General features: G+C 39.6%; 1 protein-coding gene, 1 long non-coding RNA gene and 1 pseudogene across 2 annotated transcripts; 1 reads left to right on the top strand and 2 right to left on the bottom strand.

The window, feature by feature from the left end:
• Positions 1–546: 546 nt before the first annotated feature.
• LOC115777137 (uncharacterized) lies at positions 547–655 on the bottom strand (annotated as a pseudogene).
• Positions 656–2,183: 1,528 nt separating this feature from the next.
• LOC115777115 (uncharacterized) lies at positions 2,184–5,405 on the bottom strand. Its single transcript, XM_030724950.1, has 5 exons — positions 5,158–5,405; positions 4,603–4,724; positions 3,921–4,064; positions 3,167–3,313; positions 2,184–2,928 (listed from the first exon to the last, which is right to left on the bottom strand). The coding sequence occupies exons 2-5, from the start codon at positions 4,718–4,720 to the stop codon at positions 2,606–2,608; spliced, it is 732 nt and encodes a 243-aa protein (XP_030580810.1). The 5' UTR covers positions 4,721–4,724; positions 5,158–5,405; the 3' UTR covers positions 2,184–2,605.
• Positions 5,406–5,611: 206 nt separating this feature from the next.
• Positions 5,612–6,744, top strand: LOC115777116 (uncharacterized). The gene is made up of 3 exons (XR_004019584.1): positions 5,612–5,838; positions 6,093–6,197; positions 6,607–6,744. It is a non-coding gene; the product is annotated as an uncharacterized LOC115777116 (long non-coding RNA).
• Positions 6,745–18,181: the final 11,437 nt, after the last annotated feature.

Genomic DNA, 18,181 nt, shown 5'->3' with positions numbered 1-18,181 from the left:
GTGAAACATATAGCCCATTTGGACAATACAGACACAGTCCAAAAGGTAGGAAGAAAACTGGACAATGACCTGGATGAGTAAGCGAAAGAGAATGCATGTTTGTTTCAGGTTTTTGCACAACGTGAAATGTATTTTGTGGTTTGGTAAGAAACAGGCTGAAGTCAGTTTACTGTTGATACATTTATTCACAGGTCACTGAAAAGCTAAAGCTCTCAGTAATGCATAATCTTTGCCAGTTTATATTGCACTCTTAAATGGACTAGTTCTTATATAGTGCTTTTCTACTCTATCTGAGCACTCAAAGCGCTTATACATGTTTACATTCACCCATTCATACAAGCACTTCCATGTGTAACTCAGTTAAGTGCTTACTGTCTAACATTCACACACATTCATACTCCAACACATGCATCAGAGAGCAACTTGGAGTTCAGTATCTTGCCCAAGGATACTTTGGCATGCAGCCCAGAACAGCCAGGAATCAAACCGCCAACCTTCTGATTAGTAGGTGACCAGCTCTGCCTCCTGAGCCACAGCCACCTCATAAGCTCACCACACCTGCTATTCCCAGGGGGTCTCCCATTTAAGTACTAACCAGGACCGACCCTGCTTAGCTTCCGAGATCAGATGGGTTCAGGGTGGTATGGCCATAAGCCAAGTTTCAGATAATGAGTATTTGCAGCAGACAGGTAAACAGGTTGTTTATGAAGGAAGACACCTGAAACAATTTCATTAAAAAGTAAGACATTTAATATATTAAAGAATCAGAAAAAAATACACACATGGCCATGTGGGGACTCAGAGTAAGAGTGTGCACTCTCTCTCTCTCTGTTCCTGTCTAACCATAACATTTTTATACTGAAAGCCTGTTATCTAAACATAAACAAGCTCTGGGCACTATGAGTTGTCTTTCGTCATTCGGTCTTGTCCAAGCTGGATTTTCATGACCCAGATTTCTCTCAGTCATGAGCACATCTTCTTCGTGATGTTCTAATTTAATCAATACAGAGAAATCTTGTCCAGATTAATGACAGAACATGGTGACATTGGTGATGTTTTAATTGTATGTTCTGTGGCCGGTCCTCAAGATAAGATGCACGGAAACAGAGAAGTTAGTCTACTACTTTTTGATCAGTTGCACTCATTTATTATTTGGGTAGCACTTTCTATTACAGCTCGGTAATAATGTGGTAATAAGGGGGTAATAATGGGGTAACAAGCTGGAAACAAAAGGTAATAATTGGGTAATATACAGGACATTATCATCCAATTACCAAGGTAATTACCAGCTAATATCCAAGTAATACCACTAGTAACAACAGCGAAAAAGCTGGAAACAGAAGGTAATAATGAGGAAATTTAACGGTTATTGCCATCCAATTATCAAGGTAATTACCAGCTAATATCAAGTAATACTACTGGTAACAACAGCGGTTACAATTGAGTAATATTCCACTGAAATTTATGTAAATGGATCGTAAGGCCCCCAAAACTGATGGTAATGCTGTGGAAACAGAGATATGCCCATGAGGCTAAACCCTTTAGTAATAGTAGCTTAAAAATGTGGTAAAAATATTGTATGGAGATAGCAATAAGGAAGTAATGTTTATGCATTTAACTTTTCATAATTTTTAATAAATTGTAATAAACGCAAAATTATGAAGTAATATTGGCTAATGTTTTAACATAATAGGATGGTATTACCATGTTATAAGGCTTGAATTAATTATACCTTAGGTTCTCAGCATTCTGCTTTGCTTAATAGCCTAAATATTATGCTTAATGCTTTGGCTTATTAAATGGAAATATTTATGGTAATTTCTTTGTAATAAGCAGGAATCAGGGCTGCAAAATGCAAAACCGACTGTTTCTATGCAATAACCTATTTAAGTAAACTGCAACAAGTGTGAGCATTATCTGGAAATGCTCATGGTAGTTTCTGTGTAATAAGCAGGAATCAGGGCTGCAAAATGCAAAACCGACTGTTTCTATGTAATAACCTATTAAAGCAAACTACAAGAAGTGTGAGCATTATCTGGAAATAATGGTGGTAGGTTCTATAGCAATAACTGCAAAAACCATCAGATTACAAGAAGAAATTTCTGCTTGTTTACATATACTAAACTAAAAATGCTGACCAAATTCCTTCATGAACTTGCAGTTTTATTGTCATTTTCCTTAAAGAACAAAGCAATGTCTGTATAACACAACATGGATAAACTTGAAGCAACCTTATAAAAATGATAACTTGATCAATGCCTGAACATAAGTAAATAAAGAAATATTGTATTCTAAGATATGAGATCAGGATTTACAAAATGAAAATACAAACAAACAACCAACATCAACAACACAAAGACATGCGAAAAAATAAAACAAAGTAAATCAATAAAACAACCCTATGGTTTCACTTCTTATGGGTAATATTCAAAGAAAAACTTATCACACATGAATAGTTATCACAAAGAAATTAATAAAACATCATCCAATCCTGGAAATAGCTGGAAAAAACAGACTTCTCATTAACTAAACTATTCATGTTAAAACTGCAAACATTTTCTCAAAAGGTTGTGACAAAAAAATAGAAAAAAGCAAGAAGAACTTCCTAATTCCCTTTGATTTTGTAAGAGATGGGCAACAACTCTCTCTCTTTTTTCTTTTTGTCTATTCTTGCTCTTAACTCTGGCTCATCATCAAGGAAAACCTTCACCTCTTTTGCATACTTAAGGAGTGAGCCGCCAGTAAAGGGTGGAACCCTACATTTCTCCTCGCTGTCCGCTACCAAAAGGACTTCAGCAATGACGGCTGTGTAGGCAATAGTGTTTCGATCCACGTTGAGTTTTTCACAACTTCGGTTCAGGCTGTGTGTTTTCTTGAATGTTTTAAGAACAAACATATACCTGTGTTTGACATCTTCTGGGTGTTTCACTGTAAAAGCCAAGAACAAAACAATCACAACACATCCAGAGGCATGAACAAGTAAGTATATATGTGTTGAATTGTTTCCAATATTTACACTCTTAATACCTAAAATGTTAAATCACACAACTGAGCAGTCATACAAGACAGAACTCACTGTGACACATAGCTATATGACTGTGTCAGCAAATCTGACATTTTCTAAAAAAAAATGTAAAAAAAGAATGTTAACTGCTACATAACATACTTCTTTTGCCAAACTGTGACACTTTCTTCTTCTTCTTCTTCTTGGCCTTCTTGCTCTTTTTCCCGTCACTCGGTGAAGAAGACGACTCAGAGTCTGAGGCTGATGAATCTGAGGAACTGGAACTTGAGGGGGAATGATGTCGTTTTGCTGAGAATTGTAAAAAATAAATAAATAAAAAAATAAAATAAAGTGTACTGTGAAAAAGAGACAAGTGGAGTATACAGTTGTGATCAAAAGTTGTGACAATGGCACAAAGTTTTGTATCCATCTACTTTTACATGTTTATATTAAATTATTTATAAATGTGTCTATGACACAGTGAAAATCTATCACAAACAATTCGTCCGTCCATCCATCCATCCATTCTCTTCCGCTTATCCTTTTCAGGGTCACGGGGGGGCTGGAGCCTCTCCCAGCTGACATAGGGCAAGAGGCAGGGTACACCCTGTACAGGTCGCTAGCCTGTCGCAGGGTCAACACAGAGTGCTTTCTTAGTGTTGCAACTGCTGAAGCCTTTGGCCACGACTCTAAAAACAAACCATTTTTTTCATTGACCGGACTGATGGAAGATGACTGACAGTTGAAGTTCTTCAACAGGTTAGATTATAAACTCTAAAAAAATGGATGAGGCTTTAGATTGTAGGTGTCCTCTGTTTTTATATATATATATATATATATATATATATATATATAAGCCATATTGCATTTTTAAATTATCAATAAATCAAAGCAGATCACAATTTCTGTGTTTCACCTGAAGTAGTAGGGATGTTATCCAGTGCTTTTTTCAGCTGTTCTCTGAGGAAATTTCTTTCATCTTCAAGGACAGTAATTTTGTCTCTTAGCTGCTGAATTATTGCTGTAGCAGTTGGAGCCAACGTAGATGGAGTTCCTGGCGCTATAATGGTAAAAAAAATATATATCATCACAAAACAAAAGAAAAAGGACATGTTTAGATACAATGAAAACCAAGGAATCAATTTTGATGTTTTAATTGTATTATACAATGTATGGCAACATTGTTGGGTTTTTTGTTTGAGTTTCTCTTTTCCATAATGTTCTTCTTCTACAACAATTAAATTATTTCGGTGTCTTCACTGTTGTGTTATTAGCAGATTCTAAAATATATGTTACGTTTCAGTCTATGGCTGCCAATAAATACTAACTTTTGCTTCAAACTTTACTTGTGAATACAGTCAAATTCTACAACAGAATGCTTTTTAACATATATGACAGTTTGCGCTTACAAAAATGAGTAATGATAGGTATTTTCCCCCTGTATTTTTGAAGACTTAATAGTGAACTGTAGGAAGTTTGAGAGGAGTATAGAATTAGGGGGTAGTGATTTATAAATACTGGTGCATTAAAGGTGTCATACTGAAAAAGCCTACATGAGTGTAGTCAATTAATGCTTGTGGATAAGATTGTATACTTACTTTCTCCTTTACCCTCTACATTGTCAAGTTGTTCCACCTGTGCAGATCCAGCACTGCCATCAGCACTCACAGATGGATGTACCTGGTTGGCTGTGTTGTACCTTCTTCTTAAAGGCATAGCTCTGAAATGTTAGAATATTGTATTGGAAACATTCAATGGTTTACTGGTAACTTTGGAATATTTAATGGCTATCGTTAATAATGAGCCAGTAATATAGTTAAGCAAATACAAAGTGCAGAATTTAACTTTTTTTTTTTTTTTAAATAAGGATACAGGAAATACACCTGACTATAAACCAATAACCCTCTGGGTCTACACATATACACAATGGTCCAATATCAAGTATTTTTGACAAACCTCAAAACATCAATTATCAGGATCAAAATAAACCACACAGTGATTCAGACTGACACAAACTAGTTCCTTTGTTGTATGTATGTATATATATATATATATATAATAAAAATGTGCCAACCCCGAAACATCACAGCATGTTATCAAAAAAGACAAAAATGTGCATAATTTTCTGTAATATTAAGAATTCATGTTCTTACCTTGCAACCTTACAACAGTAGAAAGTATGGCGATTTTATTCCAAAGACACTCTTGTAATCCAGTGGTTTTTGCCAGCTTGGAACTGTGAGGTACGCCAAAAAAGGAGGCAAAGTGTGGCTGTTGGCGCCAACTTCTTCTTTCTCTCTCCTCCAGAGATAAAAGAAAATGTGCATATTCCCACCAGACCGCAGTCTGCCACCTACTGGCAGCCGGTTCTTTCCAGCAGAGCTTAGTTTGGAGGGGGAAGATTTAAAGTGATGCACAGGCACTCCTACGGCTGTAACGAAAACAGGGTACATTGTCCCACTTAACTGAATCTAAATTGACAATAAATCCAAATAAATTTGCTTTTTGCACTTAAAGAATGAAGTTATTTATTATTTTTATTTACTTTTCTTACTGCCGTGGAAGCAGAGTGAAAGGGGGACCATTAACTGACGGACCAGACAGCTGCTTTACTATCTGGCGCCAGTATGTGATTCATACTCGACTTGCAGTCCATTCAACATGAACACCGCTGAAAAATTATTAAACATAACACAAAGGGGAAATAAGAAGAAGCTTGTACTTATAAAATGGCTTCAAAAACTGAAATTACTCTCAAAAAAGAAGAGATGCTCTCTGTGTGAAAGAAAAATGAAAATGAGAAAAGGTGGCAACACAAGAGATGGATATCGCTGGTAAGTTCTTGATTTCCTATAAATTTCTTAAATTTGACCTATGTCTTCCATATGCCTGAATTACACATTTCTAGGTTAGTTATTTGCATTTGGAGAGTACTTTGAAAGTACTTTAGTAAGACATTTTGTAAAATACCATCAGCTAATCAGCACAGTCACAAAAATTTAAAATATTATTATTGTTGTTTATTGATATTTAATGTATTAATTCATGTATTCATTATGTTTTACCAAATGGCATATTTTGTTCAAAGGGTGTGTCGAAGACATAATAGATTCATGTCCAAATCCATAAGAGATGGGTCTATTTTCTCAGGCTCTCGCTCCTCCTTGACTTCTTGGATGATGTTCATGCATAGGTTTGTTACACAGACATACATATAGTCATGATAAACAGTAAGTACATATGTACTGCATGTAGTAAACTATTTTGACTCATAGCATAATATTAAACACAAACTGTTGTAAAATTAGGTAAATGCAACCTTGAATGAGCAGCAACAACATTTCATTATTTATTTAATAAAAGCTACGCAAAAATGAAGAAGCAGTATATGAAAATTAAGTACTAACTAAGTACACCCCATGATTAAGTAGTGTGTAGAACCACCTTTAGTAATATCCCTTCTATTCTACCACATTATTATTTTATAATAATTTCATACATGTGACATAACAGTAACACCTTTTACATGATTAAGAAGTCAGTAATAAACTGTGTTAATATCACATTAACATTATTCATATAGGTTTACTACATTGCTGCAGGTTTGCACAAGGGCTAAGACTGAGGCAAGTGGACTTAATTGAAGAGGGAGTCTGTGGAAGCAGCCGCACTTTGTCCAAGATGTCCAAGACACTAAGGAGGGTGTGTGTGCAAGCAGTTAAGCACCTGAAGAGGACGGGGAAAATGAGAATAGGTGGAAGACATGGTTTTGTTGTCATTGATGAGAGCAAGTTTTGTCACAAGAGAAAGGTAAAGATATGAATTTATTTAAGATATTAATTGGTGAATAATGGTGATAGGTACATCTGTATCTATGAAATTGTTGTTCAGACAACTGCAAATAAATCATGCCTTAACACTGTCCTCTTTCCAAAAACTTCTAATTTTTCAGTATGCACGCGGGCGATTTGGTGCTACTTGGCGCAGGAGAGGCTGGGTTTTTGGATTGTTGGAAGTCAATCAACGGAGAAGGAGGCCTGTGTTGAAATTTGTTCGCAGACGAAATTCTGAAAGACTACTTCCTATTATACAGCGATATGTTAGACCTGCAAGTACAATTTTGAGTGACTCTTGGCGTTCCTACTGCAGACTGAGGCAACATGGGTATATACACTACCAAGTCAATCACCAGAGTTTTTTTGTTCACCCTGCTACAGGAGCACATACCCAGCATATAGAAAGGTCCTGGAGAACCTTTAAGCAAGAGGTGTACCGTTTCAGAGGCAACATGACTGAGAAGTCACTGAGAGAGATCCTACATTTTATTGAGTGGAACTACTGGCTGGGTAGACAACACAGAAATGGACCCCTTGGTCGCCTTTTCAAGGATATAAGAGCCATACATCCAGTACAATAACATCACCCCTGTGGCTGGAGCCTTTTGCATGGAGTTTGTATGTTATCTCCAGATCTGTGTGGGCTCTCTCTGGCTACTCTGGCTTCCTCCCACAGTCATGCATGGGGTTAGATAAATTGGTGATTAGCTCTAGGTCTGACTGTGTAAATTGACCCTAGTTGTAAATGTGAATAGTTCGTCTCGGCATTAGCCCGATGACAGACTGGTGACCTGTCCAATGTGTAGCCCATCTCCCGCAAATGACAGCTGAGACAGGGTCCAGCTCCCCTGGAAAAAATGCATAGATGGATGGCATTTTGTTTTTGTGTATTGGACATTTAAAATATGTATTCCATTGTCATCCAGATTTAAATGTGCTGTGACAGAGGATCTTCTACACTCCTATGCAATTTCAAAAACTATTTTAAATAGACCTCTTAGCTATGCTTAATATTGTGATCCTCAAACAAATACAATGCAGTTATTTTCCAGCGAGCTTTTAATGAGTGTTTTATGCATGTTTATTTTTTTAAATCTAATACTTAATGTTTTTCAAACAGGTAGTTTAGCATTTTCCATGTGTTTCCAGTTCATCATCAGAACTCTTGACTTTTGTTTTATTCAGTGATTAACTTGGCAATAAATACAGTCAGTTTACAAGCCTGATTCTTGCTTATTACACAGAACCTACCACCATTATTTCCAGATAATGCTCACACTTGTTGTAGTTTACTTTAATAGGTTATTGCATAGAAACAGTCGGTTTTGCATTTTGCAGCCCTGATTCCTGCTTAATACACAGAAACTACCATGAGCATTTCCAGATAATGCTCACACTTCTTGTAGTTTGCTTTAATAGGTTATTGCATAGAAACAGTCGGTTTTGCATTTTGCAGCCCTGATTCCTGCTTATTACAAAGAAATTACCATAAATATTTCCATTTAATAAGCCAAAGCATTAAGCATAATATTTAGGCTATTAAGCAAAGCAGAATGCTGAGAACCTAAGGTATAATTAATTCAAGCCTTATAACATGGTAATACCATCCTATTATGTTAAAACATTAGCCAATATTACTTCATAATTTTGCGTTTATTACAATTTATTAAAAATTATGAAAAGTTAAATGCATAAACATTACTTCCTTATTGCTATCTCCATACAATATTTTTACCACATTTTTAAGCTACTATTACTAAAGGGTTTAGCCTCAAGGGCATATCTCTGTTTCCACAGCATTACCATCAGTTTTGGGGGCCTTACGATCCATTTACATAAATTTCAGTGGAATATTACTCAATTGTAACCGCTGTTGTTACCAGCAGTATTACTTGATACTAGCTGGTAATTACCTTGATAATTGGATGGCAATAACCGTTAAATTTCCTCATTATTACCTTCTGTTTCCAGCTTTTTCACTGTTGTTACTAGTGGTATTACTTGGATATTAGCTGGTAATTACCTTGTTAATTGGATGATAATGTCCTGTATATTACCCCATTATTACCTTTTGTTTCCAGCTTGTTACCCCATTATTACCCCCTTATTACCACATTATTACCGAGCTGTAATAGAAAGTGCTACCCATTATTTGGTTGATCCACTGTTTATTAATTAATTTACTGGAATTACGTTTAAACATTTGTTCTTTATTCATTGAGTAAAAATAATTCCTAACAGTTCCCTCCTTTTTTCACACCATTTATGGTGTGAAAATTTAATACCCCTATGGTTAATAACCTAATGATTAAAACTAAAAGTAACATGAAAACAAACAACATGACATTATAATATATTTTAAAGAACATTAAGTCATTACAAGCCAGAGTTGCTCTCAAATGATTTTCTGTGAGCTACTGAGTTCTTTAATCTGTGTTTATACTTCAACAAGGTCACACACACACACACATTTGTTAGAGACAGACAGCAGCTCGTTTTTTCAGTGAAGAATGGAAAAGCATATGAAAAGCAGAATTATTATTAGCACTCTTATTTCCCAAAATCACCCTCCTTTTCTATAAAGACCAAACAAACAAAAATGTCAAGCAAGTGGACTAAAGCAGGAGACACAAGATTCATGATCATTCTGCAAACATAACCTCAGAATATATCTGTTTAAAGCACATCACATAAAAAAATATTTATTATCACACTTTCATCAATTAGTATTTATTTGCTGAATAACTGATCCTGTCATTATAGGTTCAAACCCTTTTTTCTTTTTGTCTTTTCCCAGGTGACTAATCCCTAGGAAAAGAGGAAAAATCAGAATTTGTCCAAAACATTTTCCCATCATTAAAGATACAGGATTTATTTATTTATTTGAGTCCTCTATTAATTTTGTGAATGCTCTGGAGAATTAAAGTGCTATGGTTAAAGATTATTTAGACTGAGTAAACCACACAAGTATGTTGTTATTTTAGTTTGTTATTTTATTCTGCTGTTAATGATGTTCAGTTATCACTAAGTTTTCTAATTAGCCACTGTAAGGTTAATCAACATTCCTGATCTAATATTACAATCAACCCCATCTAGGTTTTGTTTAATTTTGGCCCAGAAGGCATACAGTGACACAACTCTGCTGCTGTACCTTAAATTTATTAAGAACTCCACCAGGAACTCTTAGACATAAAGAAGCCTTTCAGCCTGATTGTTTTTATTGACATTACAACCTGGACTAATTCAGACACCATTCCATTTTCCCAAGACTCCCTCCTAGTCCTAGACTCCCTTCCAAACACTAGGCAACTGTGGCAAACTAGCAACCACAACAATGTCAAGGAGGTTTTCTGTGTTGCACCATACACCATGCAAATAATTTGACCCTGTGACAACCAGCAACCTCCAGCAACCACTTGCCAACTGGTCAGTAAATACAGATTTTTCCCCTGTGATAAGGGGGTCACAAGCGGTCAATGGCCGGCCTCTAGGCTCTATAACTGGGGTCATATATAGAGAAATGGGACCTGACAATATGCAGACTGCAGATAGTAAGCAGGTGTGTATCAGTTTAAAATGATTTTCATTCATAAATCTCATGGTAACTTTGTATGTGCAACTATTTTGTGTGCAGGATAAGAATGTTCCTGTACACATATTAGTTATTCTTAAAATTGTGGGTCAGTAATCAGGGGTCCCCAACACAACCCTGACTCAAACACTCTAATGGATTTACAGATGCTAGTCATAAAATTAGAATATCATGAAAAAGTTGATTTCAGTAATTCCATTGAAAAAGTGAAACTTGTATATTATATTTATTCATTACACACAGACTGATATATTTCAAATGTTTGTTTATTTTTATTTTGATGATTATAACTGACAATGGGGTGGCTGTAGCTCAGGAGGTAGAGCAGGTCACCTATTGATCAGAAAGTTGGCTGCTCGATTCCTGGCTACTCCAGGCTGCATGCCAATGTATCCTTGGGCAAGATACTTATCCCCAAGTTGCTCTCCAATGCAATCGTTGGAGTGTGAATGTGTGTGAATGTTAGATAATAAAAGCACTTAGCTTAATTAATCATGGAAGTGCTTGTATGAATAGGTGTGAATGGGGTAAATGTGTTGTATAAGCGCTTTGAGTGCTCAAACAGAGTAGAAAAGCGCTATATAAGAACTAGTCCATTTACCATTTACAAGTAAAGAAAACCCCAAATTCAGGATCTCATAGAATATTATGAAAAAGGTTCAATATTGAAGACACCTGGTGCCACACTCTAATCAGCTAATTAACTCAAAAGGCCTTTAAATGGTCTCCCAGTCTGGTTCTGTAGGCTACACAATCATGGGGAAGACTGCTGACTTGACAGTTGTCCAAAAGTCAACCACTGACACCTTACACAAGGAGTGCAAAACACAAAAGGTCATTGCTAAAGAGGCTGGCTGTTCACAGAGCTCTCTGTCCAAGCACATTAATAGAGAGGTGAAGGGAAGGAAAACATGTGGTAGAAAAAAGTTTACAAGCAATAGGGATAACTGCACCCTGGAGAGGATTGTGAAACAAAACCCATTCAAAAATGTGGGGGAGATTCACAAAGAGTGGACTGCAGCTGGAGTCAGTGCTTCAAGAACCACCACGCACACACGTATGCAGACATGGGTTTCAGCTGTCGCAGTCCTTGTGTTAAGCCACTCTTGAACAAGAGACGTCTTCAGAAGAGTCTCGCCTGGGCTAAAGACAAAAAGGACTGGACTGCTCCATGTAGGAATGCACAGACCTCTACAGGCTAGGCAATGGCACCCTGGTTGCCATTAGGTATTTGGATGAAATCCTTGCACTTGTTGTCAGATCCTATGCTGGTGCACTACAATGCCCAGCCTCATGCAGTTAGTTCATTGAGGATGAAGGAATTCATAACACTGACTGGCTCCCATGCTTACCCGACCTAAATCCAATAGGACATTATGTTTCAGTCCATTCAACACCACCGGGTTGCGACTCCAGGAGCTCAGCGATGCCCTGGTACAGATTTGGTAGGAGATCCCACAGGACTTCATCCGTCATCTCATTAAGAGCATGCCCTAACATTATCAGACATGCATACAAGCATGTAGAGACCAAATAAACTACTGAGTAGCTTTTTGAGTCACTGCAATGAAATTTCAGCAAAATGGTCTAGCCTGCCACATCATTTTTTCATCTTTGAATTCAGCGTTTTGTAGATTGATAATTTTCATTTTCATCAAACAATGTGGCATTCTTTTATTCCTAACACAAGTCCAAAGAACACACCAGACAGGTCAGGAATAAGGTTGTGGAGAAGTTTAAAAAAGGTTTAGGCTATAAAAAGATTTCCCAAGCTTTGAACATCTCATGGAGCACTGTTCAATCCATTATCCGGAAATGGAAAGAGTATGGCACAACTGTAAACCTACCAAGACAAAGCCCTCCACCTAAACTTAAAGGCCGAACAAGGAGAGCACTGATCAGAGATGCAGCCAAGAGGCCCATGGTGACTCTGGACAAAATGCAGAGATCCACAGCTCAGGTGGGGGAATCTGTCCACAGGACAACTAGTAGTCGTGCACTGCACAAATGTGGTCTTTAAGGAAGAGTGGCAAGAAGGAAGCCATTGTTAAAAGAAAACCATAAAAAGTCCCGTTTGCAGTTTGCCAGAAGCCATGTTGGGGACACAGCAAACATGTGGAACAAGGTGCTTTGGTCAGATGAGACCAAAATTGAACTTTTTGGCCAAAATGCAAAACGCTATGTGTGGCGGAGAATTAACACTGCACATCACTCTGAACACACCATCCCCACTGTCAAATATGGTGGTGGCAGCATCAAGCTCTGGGGCTGCTTCTCTTCAGCAGGGACGGGCAAATTGGTCAGAGTTGATGGGAAGATGGATGGGGCCAAATACAGGGCAATCTTGGAAGAAAATGTGTTGGAGTCTGCAAAAGACTTGAGACTGGGGTGGAGGTTCACCGTCCAGCAGGACAATGACCCTAAAAATAAAGCCAGGGCTACAATGGAATGGTTTAAAACCAAACATATTCATGTGTTAGAATGGCCCAGTCAAAGTCCAGACCTAAACCCAATCGAGAATTTGTGGCAAGATCTGAAACCTGCTGTTCACAAATGCTCTCCATCTAATCTGACTGAGCTTGAGCTGTTTTGTAAAGAAGAATGGGCAAACATTTCAGTCACTAGATGTGCAAAGCTGGTGGAGACATACCCTAAAAGACTTGCAGTTGTAATTGCAGCAAAAGGTGGTTCCACAAAGTGTTGACTCAGGGGAGCTGAATACTTTTGCACACTGCACTTTTCAGTTTTTTATTTGTAAAAAATGTTTTGAATCATGTATACGGTATTTTGCAGACCATAAGGCGCACCGCATTATAAGGCGCACTATCAATGAACGGGTCTATTTTCAAACATAAGGCGCATGATAAAACATGTGTAGAGCGAAACAAAAGCGTTATTGTGAATGACTTTATTCAAGTCATTCACAATAACTCAGAATATTGTTCAGTTGTAACAAATACAGAAAAATACACTCACATTTTAAATCATTCATCTTCCACAAATCCATCAAATTCCTTCAGTGTCTTCAGTGTCTGAGTTGAATAGTTGGGCAATTTCGGCATCGAGCACGCCGGGTTCCCTCTCGTCATTATCCATGTCAGTCTAGTTGTTGTTACTGTTTTGTTTTGGTTGTGGCACACAGCAACCATTTAATTGTTAATAAAAGGGCAACTGTTGCTGGCAATCTCTCGCCATCTTCTTCAACGTCTTAACAGACGCTACAATATATTCTTTGTTAATGAGGGTAAAAACAAGTAATTTCTTCATTTTATATATAAGTCCTTCACAAATCATGTGCACCAGTATATTTACCGATATAAGCAAAGAAAAAACATTAAAAAACAAACAAAAAAAGAAATCCCTTTTTTGACACAACACTGGAAACCTGAAAACTCCGCTGTCACTGACTTTTGTGCGCTCGTACTGTGTCCTTTCATACGTTGTGGCATCGTCTGGACCTTTCTTTGGCACCGAGGGGGACAGCGGACCTCGATTCATCCTTTAGCAACTTTTGAGACAGCCAACAGCAAGTTTTGTTACACAAAAGTTGGCAACGGTGCCGGCCGCCGATCGCCAGATTATGCACAAATATACGGGCCAGCATAGATGAAAACCGGTGTAACAGCCGGATGGCTGTCCCTTAAATTATGGCCACCCGTGTTGTTGTTTTTTTACTCACCCACACACCCTCTGGATGCTGACCAATGGGATGACACAGATTTGGCGCTGTAGCGTCCAACGCCGCCCATACTACTTTACTTATGGGCCAGGGCTCAGTGTAGATGGGAGAGAGCATGGAAGATGGATGTGAGTTATCCGCGACCTCGGCCAAACACACGGCAAAGTTAGCCTTCGCTAAGTGGCACCGCGAGTAGCTTAGCCTCGCGACTGGACCTTATCGGCAAGGAACAGCCAGGATCATTTGACGGGAACGACCCGGGACCAGACATTCTCCTACGTGCCGTGGTGTCGTAAGTCTCCAGCTGGTCAGACGCACTGGATTTCTTTTGTTTTTGAGCTGTTGACAGCAGCAGCTGGTATACGCTGCCTGTAGGAAGTCGGGAGTGTGCTTCCTTGTCTTGTTGTGGACGTTGTCGGAAAACCCCGAGTGGGATCTTTCTTTGCCTTTTGTTGCATCTGTTTTGAACTGAACTGAACTGAACTGAGTAAAACCCGGAGTGGACTTCTTCTGTTTGGTTTTCTGTTGAAACGAACTGAGAGACATTGGGGAGAACGGGTGTATTTTTGTTTTGGTTTTGTTCTTGTGAATGAATGACCTGGAGGACTCTGCTGAGCTGTGGGGCATGTGGGAACTGTTGAACTGTGTTACCTGTGCTAAATGATTTTGTGTGTTTTTTCCTGTATTTAATATACTCATTGTGTGCATAAGTACCTTTAAATGTGTTTTGTTTTATTCAGTGCTAGAGGGTGTTAAGTCGCTGTGCTTTGCATCCTTTGCAAGGGTTAAGAAAAAATAAATCTAACATGTCAGGAGAGATACCTGGCTGGCACCCCTAGACAACTGAAAACCGTCACATAAAAAAGTGGCACCCCAGATGAGACTCAAACCCACAATCCCTGGCTTAGGAGGCCAGTGCCTTATCCATTAGGCCAGTTCAGTTAAAAACGGATGCAACAAAATGGCTGGCTGGTACCATCGGTTTGTGCCCAGGTTTTCCCAGATCACGGAACCACTAAACGCCCTTAAACGCAACGGAGCTAGGTTCAGTTGGACTCCCCAATGTCAGGCTGCTTTTGAAACTCTAAAGCAACACCTAGTTTCGCCACCCATTCTAGGTCATCCAGACTTCAGCCTCCCATTCGTTGTATATACAGATGCCAGCGACGTGGGATTGGGTGCCGTTCTGGCTGAACAGATGGGACTTGGGACGGAACAAGTCCTAGCTTTTACCAGCCACACCTTAAACCCGGCAGAAAGGAACTACTCCACCACTGAGCAGGAGTGTTTGGCTGTGGTATGGGCTCTGGAAAAATGGCGGTATTACCTAGAGGGGAGGCATTTTACAGTTGTGACAGATCATTCTTCCCTCATCTGGGTATTTGAAACTCAAAAGCCCAGTACAAGGCTGATCCGGTGGGCTCTCCAACTCCAAGAGTACTTTTTCACCGTAGAATACCGAAAAGGCCGATATAATACAGTGCCAGATGCCCTGTCTAGAGCCCCTGTAGAACCTTTTCAGTCTCTCACCTGCACTGTTGTACTGCGCTCAGGGAAGGATACCTACAAGCCCCTCCAGAACACAGATGAAGATATTTGGAAGGGACAAAGAGAGGACCCAGAAATACAATGCCTCTATGACAGAATCATGGAGACCGGAGACATCATTGTGGATACCACAACCAAATTCACTGTTGTGGAAGACAAGGTCTAAAGAGTATCGCAACTACCGCATAAAACAGTCTATCAGATTTACGTTCCAACCTCTCTCCGCCAGCAGTTACTCCACTACTGTCATGACCATCCCTTATCTGGCCACCTTGGAAGATACAAATCCTACAAACGGCTACAAGCACTTGCGTATTGGCCAAAGATGAGTTTGGATATGAAGAATCATGTACAACACTGTAGGGTGTGTCAGCTTTACAAACCGGAGACCCGGAAACCACCTGGGAAACTCCAACAAACCCTGGTAAGCAGGGCTTGGGAAATGTTAGGAGTGGATCTTATGGGACCTTTTCCTCGTAGCACACTTGGGAACGTGTATTTGATTGTGTTCGTAGATTACTATACCCGCTGGATAGAAATGTTTCCCCTTCGCAAAGCGACCGCAGAAATCATATCCCACATCTTCACTAAAGAAATACTGACTCGCTGGGGAATGCCAACCTACATTCTTTCGGACCACGGCCCACAGTTGCTATCCTCCGTATTTGAAGAGACTTGCAAACGTTGGAATGTGCAGCCGAAAAGAACTTCTCCCTACCATCCCCAAACTAACCTGACAGAAAGGATAAACCGCAATATTAAAACCATGGTTGCTTCTTATGTTGGTGAGAAACACAAAACCTGGGATAAATACTTACCAGAGTTCCGGTTTGCCCTCAACACTGCCATACATGAATCCACAGGCGTTACCCCTGCAGAGCTCAACCTGGGACAACCTTTAAGAGGACCCCTTGACAGCGAGCTCTGTCCACACCTATGTGATCCAGACTCACCTGCATATCCTACAGCCAGACAGCTAACCGAGCTGCAGCATTTGGCAACCTATAACATGGAAAAAGCCAGGAAAAAACAAAAGCAGCATTATGATAAAAAACGGAGGGAAGCAAACTTTGCCATACATGACAGGGTTTGGCTTCGAACTCCTCCCAGTTCCCGAGCAGACCTGTCTTATTCAGCCAAACTTGCCCCACGATGGAAAGGTCCGTATAGGATCACCCGGAGGATAGGACCTCTGAACTATGAGATCGTTTTGGAGGACTCTGGTGAGGACCTGCGCATCGTCAATGTGGCCCAGTTGAAGCAGTGTTACCCTACTGCGAGTGAGGTGGACAGAGAACAACGGAAGAGAGTCCTGGAGATCTTTGAGGAAGAAAGTGACGAGGAGGACTTCCTAGGATTCTCAGACTCTCAGCTTGGGACTTGATTAAGCCTCCATAGGTTCCGGCTTTTTTCAGGGGGGAAGGAGTGTAACAGCCGGATGGCTGTCCCTTAAATTATGGCCACCCGTGTTGTTGTTTTTTTACTCACCCACACACCCTCTGGATGCTGACCAATGGGATGACACAGATTTGGCGCTGTAGCGTCCAACGCCGCCCATACTACTTTACTTATGGGCCAGGGCTCAGTGTAGATGGGAGAGAGCATGGAAGACGAATGTGAGTTATCCGCGACCTCGGCCAAACACATGGCAAAGTTAGCCTTGTGTGGCTAAGTGGCTTAGCCTCGCGACTGGACCTTATCGGCAAGGAACAGCCAGGATCATTTGACGGGAACGACCCGGGACCAGACATTCTCCTACGTGCCGTGGTGTCGTAAGTCTCCAGCTGGTCAGACGCACTGGATTTCTTATGTTTTTGAGCTGTTGACAGCAGCAGCTGGTATACACTGCCTGTAGGAAGTCGGGAGTGTGCTTCCTTGTCTTGTTGTGGATGTTGTCGGAAAACCCGGAGTGGGATCTTTCTTTGCCTTTTGTTGCATCCATTTTGAACTGAACTGAACTAAGGGATAACCCGGAGTGGATTTGGTTTGTTTTCCTCTTTCTTTTTGCTTATGAACTAGAACTGAGTAAAACCCGGAGTGGACTTCTTTTGTTTGGTTTTCTGTTGAAACAAAATGAGACATTGGGGAGAACGGGTGTATTTTTGTTTTGGTTTTGTTCTTGTGAATGAATGACCTGGAGGACTCTGCTGAGCTGTGGGGCATGTGGGAACTGTTGAACTGTGTTACCTGTGCTAAATGATTTTGTGTGTTTTTTCCTGTATTTAATATACTCATTGTGTGCATAAGTACCTTTATATGTGTTTTGTTTTATTCAGTGCTAGAGGGTGTTAAGTCACTGTGCTTTGCATCCTTAAGAAAAAATAAATCTAACATGTCAGGAGAGATACCTGGCTGGCACCCCTAGACAACTGAAAACCGTCACACAGGCCAGGAACATGTAGAATAAAATCCATCATAGTTTTCTGTGGTTTAATGCGAATGGTTTCCATTTTTGGAACAATGCTTCCACTTCCTTGTTTATCTCTGGTAGCTTTCCACACCAGCGGCACTGCACTCACAGC

Source organism: Archocentrus centrarchus, unplaced genomic scaffold (genome assembly GCF_007364275.1).
Source record: "Archocentrus centrarchus isolate MPI-CPG fArcCen1 unplaced genomic scaffold, fArcCen1 scaffold_43_ctg1, whole genome shotgun sequence".
Classification (NCBI taxonomy): Eukaryota; Metazoa; Chordata; class Actinopteri; order Cichliformes; family Cichlidae; genus Archocentrus; species Archocentrus centrarchus.
This window is presented reverse-complemented; position numbering and strand designations above follow the sequence as displayed.